General features: G+C 38.0%; 1 protein-coding gene across 4 annotated transcripts in view; it reads left to right on the top strand.

The window, feature by feature from the left end:
• Positions 1–15,351, top strand: part of ELL2 (elongation factor for RNA polymerase II 2) — a 68,811-nt gene that overhangs the window by 26,676 nt on the left and 26,784 nt on the right. For 2 of the 4 annotated variants that reach the window (XM_037903269.2, XM_037903268.2), the window contains exons 3-5: positions 3,967–4,088; positions 6,884–7,047; positions 13,944–14,203. In XM_037903269.2, the coding sequence (XP_037759197.1) occupies positions 3,967–4,088; positions 6,884–7,047; positions 13,944–14,203 (546 nt within the window). Of the gene's footprint in view, positions 1–3,461; positions 3,522–3,966; positions 4,089–6,883; positions 7,048–13,943; positions 14,204–15,351 lie in introns of all 4 variants that reach the window. The other 2 variants (XM_043546347.1, XM_037903270.1) reach the window with 2 other exon arrangements.

The following is a 15,351-nucleotide window of genomic DNA, read 5'->3' as shown; positions in this document are numbered from 1 at the left end:
TTATTTGTTTTAAACTTGCTGCCTATTAATTTCATTTGGTGACCCTCCTAGTTCTTGTGTTATGGGAAGGAGTAAATAACACTTATTTACTTTCTCCACACAGTCATGATTTTATAGACTTCAATCATATCGCCCCTTAGTCATCTCTTTTCCAAGATGAAAAGTCCCAGTCTTATTAATCTCTCCTCATACGGAAGCCGTTCCATACCCCTAATCATTTTTGTTGCCCTTTTGTGAACTTTTTCTGATTCCATTATATCTTTTTTGAGATGGGGCAACCATATATGCACACAGTATTCAGGACGTGGGCATACCATGGATTTGTATAGAAGCAATATGATGATATATTCTGTTTTATTAACTATCCCTTTCTTAATGATTCCTAACATTCTGTTCACTTTTTTGACTGCCGCTGCACATTGAGTGGATGTCTTCAAAAATTAGCCACAATGACTCACAAGATCTTTCTTGAGTGGTAACAGCTAATTTAGACCCCATCGTTCTATATGTATAGCTGGGTTCATGTTTTCCAATGTGCATTACTTTGCATTTATCAACATTGAATTTCATCTGCCATTTTGTTACCCCGTCACACAATTTTGAGAGAGCCTTTTGTAGCTCTTTGCAGTCTGCCTGGGACTTAACTATCTTGAGTAGTTTTGTATCATCTGAAAATTTTGCCACCTCACTGTTTACACCTTTTTCCAGATCATTTATGAATATGTTGAATAGGACTGGGGGGGACACTATTTACCTCTCTCCATTCTGAAAACTATCAGAATGGCTGGCGGAAAAAAAATCAGCTGTAGTATCTTGACTAAACCACAGATGAAAGTCAAGAGGCCAGAAATGAGAGAGATACTAAAGGAGCAGACCAGAATTTTACCTGTGGGTACAAAGGCAGAGACGATTTTTGAAGTTGTAAGAAAAGAAATATAACATTTGGGGTACCAGATCCCAGATAGGAGAGTCAGAAGGGAATTGGAAGTGAGGAGGGTGAGGCGGTACCCACTAAAGAGCCTGGAGGTATGAGAAAAGAGAGGCAGCTGAGAATGCTGCTTAGAGATATGGAAGTCAACTGCATGTTTAAGGGTGGAGTAGAAGGAGCCAGAGTGACATTTCAGAGACAAGCGGCACCTGAGCTAATCCAAAGGGTTGTCCTGGGCAACTGCTCTGCCTTATGGTGTTCCATAAGGCTTTATTCTCTCTCCCAGCTTTTTCAATGGCTACATAAAGCCCTTGGGAGAGCTAGTGAGACAACATGGATTGAAGTGTGAGCAGTAACATGGATAACACCCAATTCTGTATAGTCTCTACATCTGAAAATACTACCTCCAAGCTTTCCTTGCTGAGATCATCATGTGGATGAAGAGAAGCTGGTTGACAGTTAATGTGGATGAGACTGAAGTAATGCTAGTGCGATGAGGGAAGCAACGTAATGAACAACTCCTGCATAACTGTCCTTTCTATTAAATGCATCAACCTTCAAACTGTAATAGAAGGAATGGATAGATATGTCATCTTGGTATTGTCTTCTGTACTATCCACAGTAACTGTTTTGGAATATTAATTCTGTAAATGCTTCTACTGTGTAATGTGGTGTCTCCACCAGGCACTTTTTAAAGACTGTGAATTAATATATTAAGGTATATATACACTTTCAAAGTAAACTCGAAGCATACGTGGCTGCAGTCATCTGCTTCCATCTATTTAATTGTTTTGGGGGAAATACTCTTGAAGTATAATTTTAAATGGAAGGAAGATACTCATCAATGGAGAGTTTGGAGAAAGCCAAAACAGTCTGCAAAGTACATGGAGCTGTATGTGGGGAGGGGGAGACTTACTCTTTAGGTCAAAATCTCACAGAATTTCATACAGAATTATCAATCATGCAAAGGACACACAAATGAAAATTAGTCTGTTTTATTTTTAAATATTTTCAGGTACCATGCCTGCATCTGAACTCTGCCAATTCTTGAGTTTACAATCAGTCTTTAAAATGTGAAAAAGACCATACAAATGGGAAATCATGAAACTGACTTGACACAATGCTATCAGATTACACACAGTAAACTTGGGAAAATATTTTTATTTCAATTATAGTAATTAGTGAACAATAGTAGGCTGAAAAAAATTCTGCATGGTAATATTTTTAGTGTTCTGTAGTAGTCTTGCAGACTCTTAAGATAAATCTGTGATACGGGATCAAAAATGGCCTCTACAATAGGTCTTTTTATAGCTGATGTTTTATTATTAATCTCCCAATTGGGAAGATAAACTGTTATAACAAGTTCTGATACATAATCCAAGATTTGTATCTGCTAATTAAACTACTTCACTTAAATCCTTTCTCTTTAGTGTATAGCACTCTATTGAATAGGACAAATACACATGTTTTGAGTTTAAATAGCTGAGTAGTGTGCAGGTTTAGTCCCTACCTTTCTCTCTGGAGGCCAGCAGTAGTCCCAAGATGCTGCTGTGCTCTGTCCAACATGGGTGATCAAATCATAAATGGCAGTGACTTTTTTCCTAGGCTTTCATTTCAAGGAAGAAATTTACACAACTAGTACAATGTGTGATTTAACACCAATCATGACTATTGGCCAATTTTATAAGCAAAATAAAAGGTGTGTACCAGAGGAGGATTCCAAAAAGGGCATTGTGAATGTTGCTTTTAAGTAAACGTTTTCCTTCAGGATAGGTTATTTAATGTGTTGAACCTTCAAATAGATTCCACTCTTAAATAAAAAGAAAAGGAGTACTTGTGGCACCTTAGAGACTAACCAGTTTATTTGAGCATGAGCTTTTGTGAGCTACAGCTCACTTCATCGGATGCATAGCATATCGTGGAAACTGCAGAAGACCTATTTGAGCATGAGCTTTCGTGAGCTACAGCTCACTTCATCGGATGCATAGCATATCGTGGAAACTGCAGAAGACCTTCTTGTCAGGGTCCTTTTGAATTCTACGAATACAGACTAACACGGCTGTTACTCTGAAACTCTTAAATAAGAGTTTGTCAAACTGCAAAATAAGTTTAACTTAAAATATATACTACTCAAAAACATCTGCTTTATTTTTGCTTTTGTAGAACGGCATGTTAAAGCATGCATCACATGGCTTTGCTTTTCTATTGATCACGTGAAACTGATACTTTTTAAATCTCCAGAATACAGAATGTTCTGTACTATGCACAAAGCATAGGATGAGTGTGAACCAGGAAAGCCAGGAACCAGGAAAGCAAGTTTTATCATCTGATTTCTTGTACAAAAAGCTATGTGTATTTTGTATTTTTACACCCAACATGATTTAAAATAGATAAGTATTTGTCTGACCGGCTTTTAGTCCAGGAGAGTTTAAACAAATCCATATAACTAAGCTATTTTTAACAGTCTTATCATCATTAATGTTCTTGTTTTCTCTCCTCCCATCCTTGGTTTGTGCCTTGATTTTTATTCTAGAAATCTAGTCCTGTCTAAATTCCGCTAAGATTAACTGTCATTTAAAAGCCAGGAAACAAGGTACTGTAGGTTCTACTTATGTTGTTCTGTTTGCTTGCTTGGCCAAACAGTAAGGCTTTTGCTTATTCAGTAATGCACCTAATCAATGCTTAACTTTCAGCACGTTAATAGTCCTGTTGGAGTCAGTTGGGCTCTACACATGACTAAAGTTAAATAAGTGCTTAAGTGCCATGCTGAATTAGGGCTGTTTTTTGTAGACGTGAGCAGGGTTCAACTTGTATAACTATAGGTATAGTCTTGTGTCCTGATAAGATTATTTTTGAGAGGAAAGTGTGTCAGAGTTAACTCATTTTATTATATCTTCATCATTTGGGTGTCAGTCATATTACAAATATTAAGTACACTTTATCATTGCGCTTGGATTTAAAGTGTAAAAAAAAAAAAAGTACTATACAAATCACATTGATGGGCACATGTAAAACTTCAGTTTATATTTATCTTTTAGCTTGTCAAAATTCCTAAAGCTGATCTCCCAAATGAAGTGCATAACTTTAACTTCTACTTGTCAAATGTTGGCAAAGATAATCCTCAGGGAAGCTTTGATTGTGTCCAGCAAACTGTCTCAAGGTAAGCAATACTTAAATTTGTCCTAAAAGAAAATACTACGTTCGTTGTGTGTTATAGAACAGAAACAGTGAAAGGCTGTAAAACTTTTTTTCTTCAAACTACAAGTAAAATATAACCCCTAGTTAAGAGTATGGTCTCTTATAAACTATAAATACCTGCTTTTACATATCACTGTTTTTGTTTTTGCTTTACAAAAACTAACCTCTGAGTGCTTTCTCACCTCACTAGTGCCATACTTGAAAAGTAGGCAGTATTGTCAATGCTTGGATCAGATCAATGCTATTACAGTTTAAATATGGCTATACCTGGCAGCATTCTAGCATGGTTTCTCTGACCATGATGGATAAGGATTTTAAGAATTACTACACTAGTTAAAAATCTTATCCACAATTGCATGACTACCCTGTTTCAGGAGCTGGTTGCAACACAGCAATTCCTTGACACTGTACGGTTGTGTTTGCAACAAGGCTTATACTATTCACTTGCATCTATGCAGGCAAGATTGCTGTACCATTCTGAAGTAGAAACTTACTAGTGGGCCAAAGAAAATGGTGTTTCTGGTACTGTAGTTGAATCCTGTCTTATAGACCAACTCCCTAGGTAATTTACAGTGTTAGAACATGTATTGCAGACAAACAGCTATGCATACCGATCAGGGAAATTGAGCTAAAACTCTGCAAATAAACAGCTATGCTTATACATGGGCATAGATGACATAGTTCTACTCTCAATCTAGGCAGTGCTAAAAGTCTGAAGTTCTTAAACCTGTGTAGAGAAACTACTAGAGTCAACATACCGGTTCTTTTATGGTTTTAGAACACTTGTGCAGAAACTTCTTATTGGAATTTCACACAATGTTTAATTTGTTCAGTTTTGAGAAGATCCTATGAATTATGATGGAAAATGCAACTGACACTTTAAAAAAAAAAATTCCTGAAGTTTCATCACTGGAGTTGAGAAGCTTAAACTTTAAACTGCCATGGTTTGGAGTTGCCAATTGGTCAACCCAGGCTGCAGAATTACCCAGCAGTCCCTTTTCTTCTCTGGTCCCTTGTCTCCTTTACTTCTCTCTCCCACTCCACTCTCATTAGGCCACACACAATTATTAACCATTAGTGGCCATTTTGTAAGTGATAGTGTGCCCTACTTATTTTTGTTTAAGACATAACTAAAATGTGTATCAAGAAATTCGTTAACATGAACATTTTGGTGTTAAAATGCCAAAGGATAAACTGAATCATAACTTGAAAAAAATATACTGTGCCCAGTTGAAGGCTAGAGACAGCATTCAAGAAGTCAAGCCCAAGGGGTGCAATTTGCCTTGGGTAATGGGATGGATATTACCTTGGCTTTTCAATATTCTAGTGCATTCTTTGAGATATAACAAACTAAAGAACTTGGAAGTTACACAGTATTATAAAATACAACTAAACTTTGTCCATAGTAGAAATGGCACCCTGCTCTAGTGGGGCACTCTAGTAGCTGTGAAATCTTAAATGTATTCTGGGTTGTTAAAGCTGAGCTTGACCTAGCTGGCATGACTTCAGGGGAGTTAAAAATAAAATGGTAAGTGAAGGAGAAATGATGTGCTGAATGTTCCTTACCCATTCTATTTGGAACATTAAGCAGAGAATTGTGGAGTTGCTTTCAGAAATGTTGCAGGTCAGCTAGAGTCACTGTCCTTTGTGGGATCAGAGCTACTCAGATACCACTGGAACTAGCATGGTTTTAACTAGGCATTTATGCTGTACTTGTCACAGAGTGTTTAAAACATCGTCATTGTTTTGAATTTGAATAATCTTCCCTGCCCAGTATGGAACAGGAACTTTTATATTAAAACTCTTTGAGGAACAACTGTCTCTATAAATATTTATAGGAGTAGCACAGTTTTAATCCAGGTATGTAGGCTTCATTGTTCTTAAAGCACACTATAATGCTTGAAGGGACACTGAACTTCACATCTAGTCAGTTTTTTAATACACAAGTTACAAGGTACTACACCTGCCCTTGAGTTTTTGTGGTTTTGTTGTTACACTTCACTGTTTTTCACATTTGTCCCCTGTTATATATAAGACCCACAGAAACAAATGTGTAAACTATGAAAATAGACTCTCTGATGTGCAGTCAAATGCACAAACTAAGCAAGTTGAGAAATAGAATTGTTTAAACTGAAGGGTTAGAGAAATCTTAGGCTACGGGTAATGGTAAAATTGACACTGAGAATTAGGTTGATGGTTTTCCTTAAAAGGTTGGAGAGAATTAACTAGAACTTCATGAATGATTAAGGCCCTGTTTTGACAGCCAAAAGTCACTTTTTCACTTATGTTAACTCAGTTGAGTGAGTTTAGCATAATTTGAAAAGTCTTCTGAATGCTTAAGACACCAGCTAAGGCACGCTTTATGTAGTGTTCTGGTACCATATAACTCTTTTGGTTAGACAGGTGACTTTTTTAATTGAAATAGCTATCCTGTTTTACAACCTCTAATAGCAGTATAAGGTTGTCTTAATCCAGCATCACTGTGTCCACACTGGGGTGCGGGGGGGTGTTCTACCATTTATCTGTACTTGTTTGGTTAGTGGTATAACATCTGTGTAGAGATGCCATAAAACACATTTGAAGCTGTGTTAGATGACAGCTAGCTGTGTCGTAGCCTAGAGGGATTGAAAAATGCACCTTTTTGCCCATTAAGGTTTGCCATAAATGCCCCTAATTTTTATTCTGTATTGATACGTTTGAGTTCAGAATAAAGTACTTATTCTCTTGAAACTGTATTTTCTTTTAATACTTTCATAGTTCTGGAGCCTCGCAGCTCAATTGTCTGGGATTTATACAGGATAAAATTACAGTATGTGCAACAAACGACTCTTATCAGATGACAAGAGAACGCATGACCCAGGCAGAAGAAGAATCTCGCAACCGCAGTACAAAGGTCATAAAACCTGGTGGGCCATTTGTAGGTATGGTTGTATCTAACTTTTTAATCTAATAGACAATTAGAAGGTAGTAATTCTGACCGTCTTCAGGATCATAAATGTTTAGTCTACTGACACTGCTTACATCAGAACATCTCAGTTTTTTTGGTAGTACAGCTTCACATCTATTCACAGTGCCCCACTCACTCGTTCTCCTTTTTCTCCCTTATTATGCTTCTTCCTTGTTCCCCAGTACATGCTTCCTAGATTTCCATTCTTTCCCAGAACCCTGTACATCCATTTCCTCAGTTCTGTGCTCCTTGACTATTTCCTTCCCTTCTTAGACACTTAATAGTCTCATTGTTTGTAACTACCATTACAAGTTGTTTAAATAATACATGTGTTCATGGATTGACCTACAGTGTTTCAATTCATAAAGCTATCAATATTGCCTTAACCTGTAGTCTGGAAAAGTGACACAGTGAAGGTTTGGTATACAAGATCATAAACCTAGGAGCAACAGAAAAGTGAATTCTGTATGCAGTGTGATGCATGTATCTTGATTTAAAAATCCTTTTAACAAGAACGCAGTTTCCTCTGATAGTAGCTTGACCACCTTATTAGCAGGGTTATAATGGGAGCTAGATTTAGTGATTTACCAGGGACAGTAGTTCTTTGCTTTCGTGAAAACACTGACAGGATCACAGAATTGGTGCCTTCCTATGGATTTTGTAGTACTTAGAATTGAAGGTTGTTGTGCTTCAAATAGTCTGCTCTTATTATATAGAGATCCATGACAATATAAACCATTCCATGCATGGTGGTTAGGCAGAGTCTGAAGCTGGTTTGAAATAGTACCAAGATCGCAGAACCTAGAGATGCAGAGCTGGAAGAGATCACAAAAGGTCATCTTGTCTATCCCCCCTACTCCCATGCTGAGGTCAAATAAATCTTTTTTAAAAACCTCCAATGATGAGGATTCCACAACCTCCCTTGGTAACCTATCCAAGTACTTAGCTACCTTTATAGTTAGAAAGCTTTTTCTAATATCTGACCTAAATCTCCCTTGCTGCAGACTAAGGCTATTACTTCTCCCTTTTTATCTTCATTGGATAAGGAGAATAATTGATCAGCATCCCCTTTTAAACAGCGCTTAACTATCTGAAGACAGTTATCAGGTCCCTCCCTCAGTCTTTTCTGAAGACTAAACATGTCCAGTTTTTTTAACCTTTTCTTACGGGTCAGTTTTTCTAAACCTTTTATCATTTTTGTTGCTCTTCTGAGTCACTCCAGCTTGTCCACATCTTTCCTAAAATGTGGCACTCAAAACTGGACACAATGCTCCTGTCAAAAGCAGGACAGTTACTTCCTGTGTCTTACATGTGGCACTCTTGTTAATGCACCCTATAATACTAGCCTTTTTGCAACTGAATCACACTGTTCGCTCATATTCCGTCTGTGATTCACTGTAACCATCAGATCCTTTTCTACAGTACTAAAGCCTAGCCAATTCTTCCCTTTTTGTATTTGTGCATTTTATTTTTCCCTTTATAAGTGAAGTATTTTGCCCTTCTCTTTATTGAATTTCATCTTTGTTGATTTCAAACCAGTTCTCCAATTGTTCAGGGTCCTTTTGAATTCTAATCTTGTCCTCCAAGGTGGCTGCAACTCCTCCCAGCTTGGTGACATCTGCAAATTTTATAAGCATACTCTCCATTCCATTATCCAATTCTTTAATTAAAATGTTGAATAGTATTCATATTAGTGATCTAGTCAACTGTAGTGACCCTCTTTAGTAACAATATCTGGGTGTGAATTTTGCCATATGGAATGTAGAATCCCTTAACACGTGTAGAGCAAATGACCTCAGGAGGCACTCTCACCATGCTGTGCTCCAGCTTCCACATTCTTCTTCTTCCTCCTCCTTCATCCAGCAGTGACCTCTGAAAATCTGGAAAGAAAGAGCAAGATATTTAGATCTTAAAACAGTACTTCGCTGCCTGCATTTAACACTCAAGTCCAGTTATACTGCAGTGCTGAGTTGGCCTACAGCAAGCCATCTTAAATAGGCACCTACCTGGCCTGTTGAAACGCAAAACTGAATATATGCTGTCTGAACTGTAGACTCCAGGAAGGCATATTTGCTTGTACCGGAACTGTCTTCTGCTCCTCTGTACAGTGAGGATCAAAATTCCTTCTTCCTGTAGACTGCCTTCAAAGAACAGCCTTTTGTTGCTTTACCGACCGAGATGCCGGTGGGTTTTTTACTATTTTATTCCGTTTTCAACATTCTGAGGGGATATTCACCTATTTACTTAAAATTGTGTTCTTTTGAACACACCATTCGCTTTGGCTATATAAGCCTTATAAATTGTGTCGTCAAGCTTTTAGATGAGTGTGCTTACCACAAAGAAATAAAAAAACTAGGTTCAACAGCCCTATGTCAGTCTCGCAGGATGTACATCCCCAGCTCCACTGAATTTTCAACCTTACGTAGCTATTCCCTCCTTGAAGAAGCTGAGACAAGGATAGTTCTAATTCCTGTTATGATAGGCCGACATTTTAGTATGGGTATGGAAGGATCTTAATACACTACAGATTTAAGACTAGGTTGCAATGAGGAATTTAACTGATCACAATTGTGTGAAACTAAAATGACTCACTAATTAATACTGTTGTGCTAAAAATGCAAAGATGTATCTGTTCACATAGTTATGGTTATTTTTGAAACCAGAAGTGCAGATCTAAGATATTAATGTGATTCTAGGAATAGTTAAAAATGGTGGTTAGTCTACACTGCAAAATGGAAACATTTTTACTATTCCAGGAGATGACAGCCAACATAGCTGATTTCATACCGTAAATGGAGTGGTTTTGTGTGAAGTTTTGTTGTCAAAGAAAGTATTTAAGAACCTGTTTTCTGGATTAAAGAGTATCTAACCTGTGTGAAGGAAGAGGCCAGAGCCTCAGGAGTCTTAACACTCTCAGATTTCTATTTTCCTACATAAGAACAGCCATACTGGGTCAGACTATTGGTCCCTCTAGCCCAGTATCCTGTCTTCTGACAGTGGCTGGTGCCTCATGTTTCAGAGGGAAGAAACAGAACAGGACAGTTGTCGAGTGATCCATCCAATCATCCACTCACAGCATCTGGCAGTCAAGGTTTGGGGATATCCACAGCATGGGGTTGCGTCTCTGACCATCTTGGCTGATAGCTATTGATGTTTATAGCCTTAAACATTTCTAATTATTTTTAATCTAGTTATATTTTTTTGCTTCACAACATCCTTGGCAATGAGTTCCACAAGTTGACTGTGTGTTGTGTCAAGAAATACTTCATTATGTTTGTTTTGAATCTGCTGCTTATTAATTGCATTGGGTGGCCCCTTGTTCATGTGTTGTCTGATAATTCTGTTCTTTACTATAGTTTCAACCAGATTTCTGGTACTGAAGTTAGGCTTCCTGACCTGTACTTTTCAGGATCGCGCCTCTAGCCTTTTTTAAAAATCAGTTTTACATTAGCGATCCTCCAGTCATCTGATACAGAGGCTTATTTAAGCAATAGGTTACAGATCACAGTTAGTAGTGCTGCAATTTCATAGGCGTTCCTTCAGAACTCTTGGGTGAATACCATCAGATCCTGGTGACTTATTACTGTAAAATTTATCAATTTTTACTCTATTGACACCTCACTCTTGGACAGTTCCTTAGATTTGTCACCATAAAAAGAATAGGTCTCCCTCACATCCTCTGCAGTGAAGACTGATGCAAAGAAGTCATTTAGGTTCTCCATAATGGTCTTGTCTTCCTTGAGTGCTCCTTTAGCACTTTGATAGTTCAGTGGCCCCACTGATTGTTTGGCAGGCTTCCTGCTTCTGAAGTACTCACAAAAACTAACAGATTTTTTGTTATCTTTTGCTAGTTGCTCTTCAAATTCTTTTTTGGCCTAATTATACTTGACTTGCCAGAGTTTATGCCCCTTTCTGCTTTCCTTAGTAGAATTTGACTTCCGATTTTTAAAGGATTCTCTCCCTCTCCTTCCCCTCCCCCCAAAGAAAACCAAACAAAAACCGACTTCCTTTACTCTGTTTAGCTGTTGTGGCCTTTTTTGGTCCTCTTACTTTTTTTGTGTGTTTAATTTGGGTATACATTTAGTTTGAGCCCCTGGTCTGATATGTTTAAATAGTTTCCATGCAGCGTGCAGACATTTCACTCTTGTGACTGTTCCTTCTAATTTCCATTCAACTAGCTTCCTCATTATTATTCCCCTCTTGGAAGTTAAATGCTTCTGTGGTGTGCTTCTTTGGTTTCTTCCTCCCTACAAGGATGTTAAATTTAAATATATTATGGTTGATAATACTGATCAGTTCAAGTATGTTCGCCTGTTGGACCTAGTCCTATGCTCTGCTTGGAACTAACTCAATTGCCTCTCCCCTCTTGGGTTCCAAGATTAGCTGCTCCAAGAAGCAGTCATTAATGGTGTCTAGAAATTTTATCTCTGTATCCCATCCTGAGGTGACATATTCCCAGTTAATATGGGGATAGTTGAAATCCCCCATTATTATTGGAGTTTCAGGTTTTGTAGCCTGTCTAATTTCCCTGAGCACTGCACAGTCAGTCACCATCCTGGTCAGATGGTTGATATAGCAGTACATTCCTACTACTGTACTCTTATTAGTCAAGCATGGAATTTCTATCCAGAGAGATTCTATGGAAGTTTTGCTTCATTTAAGATTTTCAGCAACTCTGTGCTTTCTTTCGTATATAGTGTCACTCCCCCACCAGTGCAATCTGCTCTCATTCCTATATATTTGTACTCTGGTATTACTGTGTCCCATTGATTATCATCATTCCACCAAGTTTCTATGACGCCTATTGTTAGATCAAGATTCTAATTTAATAACAGGCACTCAAGTTCACCCCTTTTGATATTTAGACTTACATTTTTATATAAGCACTTATAATATTTGTCAGTATTTAGTTGTCTGCCTTCATGTGATGTAATTGAATGGGACTCTTTTTTTGTTTGACTGTTTCTCTTCAGTTCCTGCCTGTACCTTATCAACTTCTGTCCTCACCTCTTTCATAGGATATATAGTATCCCCATCAATAAATCCTCCCCTAAGGGATGTCCATCTGAACCACATACGCCTTATGCCTGTCGGCATTCCGCCAGCCCTTAGTTTAGAAACTCCTCTACAACCTTTTTAATTTTACATGCTAGAAATCTGGTTCCATTTTGGTTTAGGTGGAGCCCATCCTTCCTGAATAGGCGCCTCGTTTCCCAGAAGGTTCCCCAGTTCTTAATAAATTTAAAACCCTCCTCCCAATACCATCATCTCATCCACACATTGAGACCCTGCAGTTCTGCCTGTCTAACTGGCCCTGCGTGTGGAACTGAAACCATTTCAGAGAATGCTATCAAGGAGGTCCTGAACTTTAATCTCTTGCCTAGCAGCCTAAATTTGGCCTTCAGGACCTCTTTTTTTACCTTTCCTTATGTCAGTGGCACCTATGTGTATCATGATCACTTGCTCCTCCCCAGCACTGCACATACATCTATCTAGATATGTCTAAAGATTCGCAACCTTTGCACCCAGCAGGCAATTCACCATGCAGTTCTCCCGATCATCATAAACCCAACTATCTGTATTTGTGATAATCATATCCACCTTTACTATTACCTGTCTCATTCTAATAACGGGAGTTCCCTCTCAGAAGGCTATTTTCAGTTTGAGAGACATGACATGACATCATCTGGAAGGAGGGTCCCAGCCACGGGAAAGTTTCCCTCCGCTCCAGCTTGATGCTCTTTTTCCCCTGATATTTTCGTTTTCTTCAACAGCACAGAAGGTGTCAGACTGCCGATGGGACCACTCTGTTGTGTCCCTGAAAGTCTCTTCTATGTACCAAACTTATAAGGAATTGGGTTTGGAGGAATGATCAGCTTTTAGCAAGTCTCAACTTTACTCCTTGATCGGAGCCAAAATAGTAAACCTATTACAGTAAAGTTCTTAGATATATTGATGCTGAGTCCTGACTATAGTGGTAAATATTTAAGTGCTAAAAAAAGAATACCTGGCCACTTCGCTTTGATTCTGGTGCGGAAGAGCTATTGCTACTAACCATTTATCTTTATGGAAAAATAGCCTGTTTGATTAAGTAAGCTGTTGAACATGTTTACTTCATTATCTTTGGAGGGGTGCCTTTACAAACATGCAGCATCACTTGAATTTATTGGGAAGCAATGTTTTCTAGGCATGTAAAACTTTTTATTAGAAACAGAGCATTTTTGAAACTTCTATGGATTTGATTTGCAAAGGTGTTGCATTTGACAGTTTCTTTCTAGTGAGAAATGTCAGGTCAGTTACATGGATTGTTTGGATAATGGAGGCAAAATAGTTTCATTTTTGAAATTGTGTGGCACCAATGATTGGATCTGACACTCCATTAATCAATTCAGTACTTGGTGTTGAATGTAAGTTTTGTTTTTTTCCCCAATTTCACAACCAAGCTTGTATATTCACTTCCAAGTTATGGTGCTGTTAATATGTAGATTTGGGTTCCTTAGGCACCAATGGAGAACATTTTAGTTACAGGAAGTACTTAGTTTCATATGAGTTTTGTCCTCATTTAAAATATAAAATATCCCATTAGTTTGATGTTGAACTTTTCTCAGCCTGTAAATTACTTAAGAAAATATTGAAGGCATGCCTCTGTATAACAAAGCAACATATCTTGCCCTCCTAGCAATATCATTTATATTTGAGTAATTTCATATCCAACTTCTTGAGTTCTTAAAACGATGCATTTTATGATACCCTCCTGGGACTAAACAGTACTTGTACATATAACACTCTGAGTTAAACTTTGGGAAAAATCAGATGTTTATAAATCAGACGAGCTATTAATTTTTCCCCCTTTTTAAATTCTGGACTTAGGTAAAAGAGTACAGATTCGGAAAGCACCACAAAGTATTCCAGATGCAGTGCCCGAGAGGAAAAGGTCAACACCCATCAATCCTGCAAATACAATACGAAAGACCCACGTAAACAACAGTGTTTCTCAGCGACCATATAGAGACAGGGTGATTCACTTACTGGCACTGAAGACCTACAAGAAACCAGAGCTACTTGCTCGCTTGCAGAGAGATGGCGTTAATCAAAAAGACAAGAACTCCCTTGCAGCTATCCTTCAGCAGGTGAGAACATCTCGATAGGATGTCTTTTCTGCTCTTTCTGCTCCTTCTCCTGGTTGTTTCTTAATACAGTTCAGGATTTTACTGCCATATTTCATCTCAAAAAGTGAGGGTTCACTTTGATGAATGGCAGACAAATTTATTGATATTCGCTCTTTGACAGTCTTCTTGAAAAGCTGCCCTGTTTTGTAAGTACTTAAAACAAAACAAACTGGAAGTTTAATGAGTTTATAGGGGAAGTTTGTACTATTGAAGACTTCTAAAGCTCTTCATGAGTGATAGGGAACAATTGCTGGGTATATTTTTAGCTATCTTTTTCCTACTGCAGTTTTTTTCCCCAGGAGGCTTACTCTTATTACTCCAAGCTGCTTAATTGGTGAACATAGTTTCTCTTAACTTTTCTTCTCTTAACTGTTCAGACTAATTCACTAAGGAACTTCTGTTTCCATTGATGAGTTTACTAGCCCTTTTTATAAAGAGGAAAGCTGTTTTGGGGGTGATGTTTAAAATGAGAAAAAATCTGCATAATCAACTGTAGTGGCCTATAAGTTGGTGCCTAACCTCATTGAGTTCTATTACAAAATATTTAACTAGCTATCCTGGGATTGAAACTCTTATTTAAATGTTACAGTAAATGAAAATATTGGTGTTTGCTTTCTGTCAAAGAAAATTTCTTTAAATAGTTCGTTCTTCACTAAAAACATGAATGATATTTTAGAAGGAACTTCATATCTCTTTGCAAAAGAAAATATATCTGTAACATTACGCATGTACTGCACACTTTCTTGTATGTATATGCATGCAAAGATAGCCGTGAAATTGAAGAAATCCCTTTTTACACTGCACTGTTCACACACTGCTTAAGCTGTGCACTGGTAGCTTTGGATGTCGGAGCCCCTTGAGTGAATTACAGTTCTGTCTAGAGTCATCATTATTCCTTCACTTCTTTAACCTCTATTAAGAACATAAGAATGGCCATACTAGGTCAGGCCAATGGTCCATCTAACCTGTATCCTGTCTTCTGACAGTGGCCGGTGCCAGAAGCTTCAGAGGGAATGAACAGAACAGGGCAATTTATCGAGTGATCCATTCCCTATTATCCACTCCGAGCTTCTGTCAGTCAGAGGTTTAAGAACACCCAGAGCAGGGGG

This window comes from Chelonia mydas, chromosome 5, assembly GCF_015237465.2.
Source record: "Chelonia mydas isolate rCheMyd1 chromosome 5, rCheMyd1.pri.v2, whole genome shotgun sequence".
In the NCBI taxonomy this organism is placed as follows: Eukaryota; Metazoa; Chordata; order Testudines; family Cheloniidae; genus Chelonia; species Chelonia mydas.
This window is presented reverse-complemented; position numbering and strand designations above follow the sequence as displayed.